At 49.4% G+C, this 8182-nt stretch overlaps 1 protein-coding gene across 1 annotated transcript; it reads left to right on the plus strand.

The window, feature by feature from the left end:
- The first annotated feature begins 1364 nt into the window (after positions 1–1364).
- On the plus strand, positions 1365–4989 carry AURKC (aurora kinase C). The gene is made up of 7 exons (XM_025914501.2): positions 1365–1675; positions 1760–1796; positions 2007–2198; positions 2548–2686; positions 3633–3781; positions 4348–4522; positions 4696–4989. The coding sequence occupies exons 1-7, from the start codon at positions 1612–1614 to the stop codon at positions 4864–4866; spliced, it is 927 nt and encodes a 308-aa protein (XP_025770286.1). The 5' UTR covers positions 1365–1611; the 3' UTR covers positions 4867–4989.
- The last annotated feature ends 3193 nt before the right edge of the window (positions 4990–8182 follow it).

An 8182-nucleotide genomic window follows, 5' to 3' on the forward strand; every position in this document is an offset into this window, starting at 1 on the left:
TCCCTCTCGACCTTGTAACATGAGACCACGTAATCAGACTCCATGTTTGTGTGTTATCATTATATGGGAGACAGAGAAAAAGAAAATGTATTAAAAACGATGCCACGTGGCATTTGTTCAGGGCTCAATTCTTCAGGTAGGAACCCAACTGAGCCGTGCTGGCAAGAATAAAGTTGCTTCCTGGAAAGAAAAGCCTCAGTGTCAGACTCTCTGCAAGAATCCTGCTACGTTACCTGTCTAAAAGAATGCAATTTAAATTTTTGGTAACGCCTGTATATGCCACACAAACAGACATGTGGGCTGATTTTACTATTTGAGACTCCCAAATGCAAACTGCAGACAGTGTCTGTGAAAATTAATTAAAGGAAGCTTCAGTAAAATGGAGCCAGGAGGCCAGACGGGGGCTGTCACATCCTGACTAGGGATGTCAATTGCAGACGCCGGCAGAAGAATCCTCAACAGTAAAGAATCATCAATTATAGGCCCCAAGGAGAAAAGATATACATTGCATTTCCTACAAGAAATTGACCACCCCGGCAACTCAACCAATGAGAAGGTGTCTTTTACTAAACTGTTGCTTTTCTCCAATGGACTTTCCTTCAAAACAAGCCCTCCCAAACTTCCTTCTCCGTAAAACAGCGTTTTGCTGCATCTTCCTTGTCCCTATATTGTAATTCTGTATTTCCAGATAAGCCCTTTTTTCTTTTTTCTTTTTTTTTTGCTGGTTAAAAATAACCGAATGTTAAATACAATGAATGTATTATTGTATTTTTAAGGTCAAGAGTCCAGCAAATACACAGCTCATGGAGGCAAAGGGCGAGCGGTCTGTGCCATTGCGCCGAATGGGCCTACAGTCCCAGGCTCGGGGAGGCTCCAAGGGCTGTGGGGTGGAGTGGGGAGAGCAGGGGCTGCAGGACACCCCAGGACAGAGGCAGAAACTTCGGGAAGCAAGACGAAGGACACCCCTGGGGAGTGGCCTGAACGGGACACGATCTCCCAGCGGGGGCCGGTTTGGTGCGTAGCTTGGGAGTGTGCCGACCTTAGAGCCACCCCCACCCCCCGCAGCTTCCTGTGGTTGGTGTCTCATCATTCACAAGCACACGGTGTCAGTTCATTAATGCATTCGCGCACTCCCGGAGACTCACGCAGGAATTGGTTCACCGAGACCCTTTGCTTCGCCTCCCACTCCCCCAGGTTCCCCCAGCTCACCCGGGCCCCCCTGAGTCTGCCCCGCCGCAGCGCCCGGGTCTCCGCGCCCTGCCACCTCATTGGCTCAGCGTGGGCGGAAGCTCCCATTTCTGTCTTTTCTATTGGACACGCTGCCTGCGCGCCCAGAAGATCCAACCAATGGGAGCCGGTCAGGAACTGTGGCTCAGCCAACGAGGGGGCGCAGACATAAAGGCCCCAGCTCTGGCTTCCCGGGAGTTCCTTGATCTTCGGAGGTGCAGCTCCGCGCGCTGCGGTGAGGGTTCGTGGGGGGGCCGTCGGCGTCCGAAGCGCCTCAGCCTGGTTGTTGCCTACCCTCACCCCTTTTGAGGACAGTTCCAAAGGGCTCGGGAAGGCGTCCTTTCGCCGCCGTGCCGTCTCCTGGGGAGCCACCCAAACGCTGCGATGCAGTCGGGCAGCGTGCAGCCCGCAGATGAAGAAGAGGAGCAGACCCGAGACCAGGGAACAGGTGAAGAAAGACTGGTGTCAGTTGTTGGGGGCGGGGGTGGGGTGCAAGAAGCGCGTGTTGACCTCTGCCTGTCTGTCTAAGAAGCTGCAGCAGGCCTCGTGGAGCTCGGCATGCCCCCCGTGTGAGTGTCTCTGGAAGGAAGCGGAGCGGGACGAGAAATGAAGACCAGCTGCACGTGGGAAGTGTTGGCTCGTGGGCCAACCAAACAGCCTGGCTGCGCCCTTGACAAGGGGAAGGGGCACGGGGGCGGGAGGCGAGAGGTGAAGGAGGTTCGAGTCCGTCACTGCCCGCCATCTTCTTCCCCAAACTGAGGCTCTGTTCTAACTTTCAGGCGGCGCCTCAAGATTGAGGACTTTGAAATCGGGCGTCCTCTGGGCAAGGGAAAATTTGGGAACGTGTACCTGGCTCGGCTCAAGGAAAGCCATTTCCTTGTGGCCCTGAAAGTCATCTTCAAGTCCCAGATAGAAAAGGAAGGACTGGAGCACCAGCTGCGCCGGGAAATTGAGATCCAGGCGCATCTACAGTAAGGACGGGCTGCAGGAGAATCCAGCGCCAGCTTCTTCCTCTTCATCTGTTTCCTCTTCCATCTCTGGCATCTGAACCCAGCACTCCCCCCAAATGACCCTCCAACAGGCCACCTTGAGTCCACCTTGAAGACTTTTTCTGCAGTTCACTCCACTGACACCGTGTAAACCTCCTCCCTGTTTCAGACCCCCAAATCCTGATGCCTCCTCTTGCTCTCCCCTCACACACTCCAGTATCAGACCATTATTCTGGTCCCAGCGCAATTTGTCCTTTGTCCGACCAATCACTTTTAGTAGCATCGGGAGTTGGGTCTCATGAGTCTGACCCTTCCTCCATCTTTTCTCCAGGCACCCCAATATCCTACGCCTATACAACTACTTCCATGATGCACGCCGGGTGTACCTGATTCTGGAATATGCTCCAAGGGGTGAGCTCTACAAGGAGCTGCAAAAGAGCAACACGTTGGATGAACAGCACACAGCCACGGTGAGGTGGGAGGGCTGGCGGCTCCGGGCCTGTGAGTTTACTCTGGGCTGGTGGGGATCACTGCTTGTGGCTGTCATTAGTGTCCAGCTTCTTTTTTTTTTTTTCTTTATTTCTGAATTCTGTTACCTTTTACGTAGTGACACATACATCCTATAACTTCACATTTTGATACCCTAGTTACCCAGAATATTAATAATTAGTGTGTGTGAGTTTGGATTCTTTGGTTGTAAGCAACAGAATCTCCACTACCTTATGTGAAGAAGCATGTTGAAAGCCTATGAGTAGAACTGGCTTAGAAATAGAAAGCAAGAGAATTCTACAGAGCCTCAGATGGGGAATCAGAGCCTCAGTTATCCCAGCAGGAAGGGCTGGGTCAGCTTGCTGTCAGAATGAGTGATCTTCCAATTTTCCTCCTATTTTTGTATCATTTCTTCAGGACTCCAGTCCTGTGGGCGATCCTCTGATTGGCTCAGCATGGGCCCTGGTCCAGCTCCTTGCTGTGCTAGGGCAAAAGAGAGGCTCCGTCCACTTTAGCATCACTCCTTTAAGACCACATAAAATGGGGAGAGGAATTCCTCCCCCACCAGTAATTAATTGTGCCATTAAGGAAGTAATGGGGTTGGTAACTAGGACATAAAAGATTCCACTACAGGGGCGCCTGGATAGCTCAGTCAGTTAAGCGTCCAACTCTTGGTTTCGGCTCAGATCACGATCTCTCCGATTGTGAGTTGGAGCCCTGCATCGGGCTCTGCACTGACAGTACAGAGCCTGCTTGGGAGTCTCTCCTTTTTCTCTGCCCCTCTCCTGCTTGTGTGCTCTCTCTTTCAAATTAAAAAAAAAAAAAAAAAGATTCCACTACAATGATAAAAATGTATGAGGAGTATTTTATCTCCCACGGAAAACTGGCTGGCTTCATTTCCAGACTGCTTTTTCTTTGCTCACTCAGATAATGGAGGAATTAGCAGATGCTCTGACATACTGCCATGAGAAAAAGGTGATTCACAGGGATATCAAGCCGGAGAATCTGCTGCTGGGGTTCAGGGGTGAGGTGAAGATTGCAGACTTTGGCTGGTCTGTGCACACCCCATCTCTGAGGTAGGTCACGTGGTGGTGGCATGGGCCCTGGGTGCCAGTAAGGAATGATCCAATTTAACCCATTGCACGTGTAAGACTGGGATAAAACCCCGGGTTTGTATTTGAGCACTGTCTTTTTTCACATGTATATATTTAATGTGCATTTGTAGATGGAAAGAATGGCTGAACCACATATTTTATCTTTTGATCTCTGTTAACATATAACTTTCCCCAGTAAGTTTCCATGTAAGTAAGAATCATTGCTCCATAATTCCGGAAATTTTACTTGGTCTCTGTTGATGCACCTTCAGTTTGTTCCAAATCTCTATTGATGCCCAGAATATTATGAAAACATCCTGGCTCGTGAGCTAAATGTATAAGTAATTCCAAAGTATGGAATTGGTGGGTCCCAGAACTTGCCTTCCCTAAACCTCGATCCTTATTAAAACTTGGTGTTCCCAGACTTCCAGGCTTGGGAGGGGACTGCTCAGGCCTTTCTAGCATCTCTCATCTCACTGGAATCTAGAAAAGGAGGGCTGCCCTGTGTGGGGCCTCTACACAGGCCTCCCTTCTCTGCTGTCCTCTAGGAGAAAGACCATGTGTGGGACTCTGGACTACCTGCCCCCAGAAATGATAGAAAGGAGAACATATAATGAGACGGTTGATCTGTGGTGCATTGGCGTGCTCTGCTATGAGCTGCTGGTGGGGAATCCACCCTTTGAGAGCCATTCCCATAATGAGACGTACAGACGTATCCTCAAGGTGGGATGGTCACATTCTGGGAATTCGTGGGGGCGGGGTGCTACAGAGCCTGGGCTGCACATAAAGGTTGTCGAATAAGATCCAGAAGAGTGCCTGGAAGGGACTCAAGGAACAGAAAACATGGAGCACAGAAATTAACCATCCTTTTCTTTTTTCTTGTCTGGCCTCATCAGGTGGACATCAGGTTTCCTCCGTCAATACCTTTGGGGGCCCGGGACTTGATCTCCAAGCTTCTCAGATACCAGCCTTTGGAGCGGCTGCCTTTGTCACAGATCCTGGAGCACCCCTGGGTCCGGGCCCACTCTCAGAGGGTGCTGCCTCCATCTGTTCAGATGAATTCTTGAGCCCTGTCCGCACCTGTTTCATTGCATTTGTCCAGGGAGCTCTCCTGGCTCTACTAACTGGTCTGTCTTTTGTTTCTTCTAAGATGCAAGATACTAATGAATAAAAGCTGAGTCATTTTTTTACCAGGTCTTTATGGTTCTGTGAGTTGGTGTCTGATGGGGTAGAATCTTTATTTCTTGTAGAAACTCTTTCCCATGAGAGCGTCCCAAGATGATGTCCCTCCGGGTCCCCAGAGTGGTGACTCAACCACTCACCGTCAAAACTAGTTCCTATTTTCATTCAGATAACCGCCTTGGTGCATACCCTATCCCCCATCACAGTTGCTTCTAGACTCAATTTACTATTTCCCATCTTCTCAGGAGCATGGATCTATAAAACAGGACACGGGTCAACCCAGAGGTCCACTGTCTTTATACTGACACGAGCATGCTACCGTCTGATAACATGTCTCACTGAACATCAACTGCCGCTCAATTCTCAAATGGATTCACCAGTATCTCTGTGATGTGTCATATTCTGATTGCATCAACTAAATCACCCCTAATAATAGACGGACCGTCACCTCTTCTGAAATCACATCCTCCACTTGGAGCAATTTAGGGCTCTTCCAACCTTCCCCTGTATCCTTCTGTCCCACTGTATCCTTCTGTCCCACTGTCATGTGTCAGCCACTCCCTCTATCCACAATAAGCTGACTGCCCCAGAATAAACATCTAGACACAGCTGGGAGCTCAAAACATGGTTTTTGCTCATTTTTGCAGGCATTGCTTTCCCCGCTGTGTCACCTGACTTACAAACACTGCGTATGGAGCTTGCCTTGTTCATGTTACTCCCTTCATCGTATTCTATGCAGTCTCCTCATGTGAAGTGTCCTGCACGTGTAGGACCACGGCTCCATGTGTGACCAGACCCATTATACAAGGAACTCGGCTACTCAGACGGACAGCCCCCAACCCCTGCTGCAGATGTATGATTTAAAGGCTCCAAGACACTGGCTTGTGGCTTTTCATCTGCACCTCCAGTGCCCACATCTCTGCTTTCTAGCTTTGTCCTCTCTATCAGTGCTCTTGAAGTAATACTTCAATTAAACACCTTGAAATTCCTAATAAACTAACTGGTTTGTACATAGGAACCCTGCAATATTACTCGGTTCTGGTGCTAGACAAATTCACATCACTGGGTGCATTTTGGGGGAAGTAGGTAAGATAAGCATAGGAAAGGAAACTAGGGCTTCCACGTTGACTACCCGGTGATATGTGTCTAAATCACGCAAACTCTCTGACATGCTTTACAGCAGGGATTTCCAATAGCTATATAGCTTTCCCCACCACTGATTCCAGACATTCTGCCTCTCATGACAAAGAGAATATAAAAATCTTTAATATCTGACTTACATTCTAGCCTCAAATCACTTCATTTAACTGTGTCAACTACATGTGAAGAGAAATATGCTGTTTCCAATTTGGTCAAGTTATTATGGCCAATGATGGATCACACGCTAATTTAGCCATATTTCTCCACAATCTTTTTTTAAATTTTTTAAAAAATTTTTCCTTAGTTTTGGGAGAGCACAAGCAGCGAGGGGCAGCAGGAGAGGACAGAGGATCTGAAGCAGGCTCTGTGCTGACAGGCTGACAGCAGTGAGCCTGATGTGGGGCTTAAACTCAGGAACCATGATATCATGACCTGAGCTGAAGGTGGACACTCAACCAACTGAACCACTCAGGTGCCCCCGCCCTTTTTTTTTTAATATGAATTTTTATTTATTTTGTTTCAGAGAGAGGGAAAGGGGCAGAGGGATCCCAAGCAGTATCCCCTGCTCAGCATGGAGCATGATGTGGGGCTTGATCCCAGGATCCTGGGACCATGATCTGGGCCAAAATCAAGAGTCAATGCTCAACCAGCTGAGCCACCCAAGCACCCTTCCACAACCTTTTATAAAAAACATCTTCCTCTAGAAAATTAACTCCACCTTAATCCTTGATTCCATTAACATCCTGTTACTATGCTTTTCTCCACTTTTAAAATTAAATCTCTCGGGGCGCCTGGGTGGCGCAGTCGGTTAAGCGTCCGACTTCAGCCAGGTCACGATCTCGCGGTCCGTGAGTTCGAGCCCCGCGTCGGGCTCTGGGCTGATGGCTCGGAGCCTGGAGCCTGTTTCCGATTCTGTGTCTCCCTCTCTCTCTGCCCCTTCCCGTTCATGCTCTGCCTCTCTCTGTCCCAAAAGTAAATAAAAGTTGAAAAAAAAATAAAATTAAATTAAATCTCTTTTTCTTTTTAGTTTTTATTTAAAACCCAGTCAACATACCATGTAATATTAGTTTCAGGTGTACAATACAGTGATTCAACACTTCATACAACACCTGGTGCTTATCACAAGTGATCCCTTATTTAACGCCCCCCTCCACCTTCCCTCTGGTAACCATAAGTGTGTTCTCCATAGTTAAGAGTCTGTTTCTTAGTTTTCTTCTCCCCCCACCCCCGCACAATCATTTGTTTTGTTTCTTAAATTCCACATATGATGGTGACTTGTGAGACTTTATGTAATAGAATTCTAAAAAGATTGTGAGGATTCTCAATATGACTGTTGGTTTCTTGTCTGCACCTATTTTTTTTTTTTTAAAGGTTTACTTATTTTTGAAAGAGAGAGACAGAGATAGAGCGAGGGGAGGGGCAGAGAAAGGCAGACACAGAATCCGAAGCAGGCTCTAGGCTGTGAGCTGTCGGCACAGAGCCCGATGTGGGGCTTGAACTCACGAACCTCGAGATCATGACCCGAGCCGAAGTTGGCCATTTAACCAACAGAGCCACCCAGGTGCCCCTTGTCTCCACCTATTTAACGCCGGGTTGTTCAGGGTTCGCCCCTGCCCATTCCTTTCTCCATCTATTCTCAGGCTTCTCTTCAGACTGGAGATAACCCCGTTCGCTAACAACTCCCCAACATGCAGATCCACACAGGACCCCTAGTCCGGCAATCAGACACAGGATGCAGCGCCCGTGCTCCACCCCGGAGTCCCGACCTCCCCCAGCCTCGCTCACCAGCGGGCGTCAAGGCCTGGCAGCACGTGCAGCTGATGCTGGAATAGAGCCCGCCAGGGGCCGGGCGGTGCGCATGCGCCGCGTGGGAGAGAGGGCTTCCGGCGTCCGTGTCCTGGCGTTCGCTCTTCCTACCGCTCGTGTGCCCAGCTCCCTCCAGGAAGATCGCGAGGAGGTGAGACGCACGGGGAAGTCGCGAGCCGAGCCTAGGGCCTGACCCTAGGCGGACAGGTGACACGTGCCCTGACGCCAGGCGGACGCTCCCGCCTTCGGAGCCTC

The sequence above is a fragment of the Puma concolor genome, chromosome E2, assembly GCF_028749965.1.
Source record: "Puma concolor isolate L17-30 chromosome E2, mPumCon1.1.hap2, whole genome shotgun sequence".
In the NCBI taxonomy this organism is placed as follows: domain Eukaryota; kingdom Metazoa; phylum Chordata; class Mammalia; order Carnivora; family Felidae; genus Puma; species Puma concolor.

Bases quoted from the DNA above. Each gene is read 5' to 3' on its own strand.
- AURKC (XM_025914501.2), top strand. From the start codon at position 1,612: ATGCAGTCGGGCAGCGTGCAGCCCGCAGATGAAGAAGAGGAGCAGACC. The intron at 2,199-2,547 runs GTAAGGACGGGC...TCTTTTCTCCAG, and splicing joins GAGATCCAGGCGCATCTACA to GCACCCCAATATCCTACGCC. The intron at 2,687-3,632 runs GTGAGGTGGGAG...TTGCTCACTCAG, and splicing joins ATGAACAGCACACAGCCACG to ATAATGGAGGAATTAGCAGA.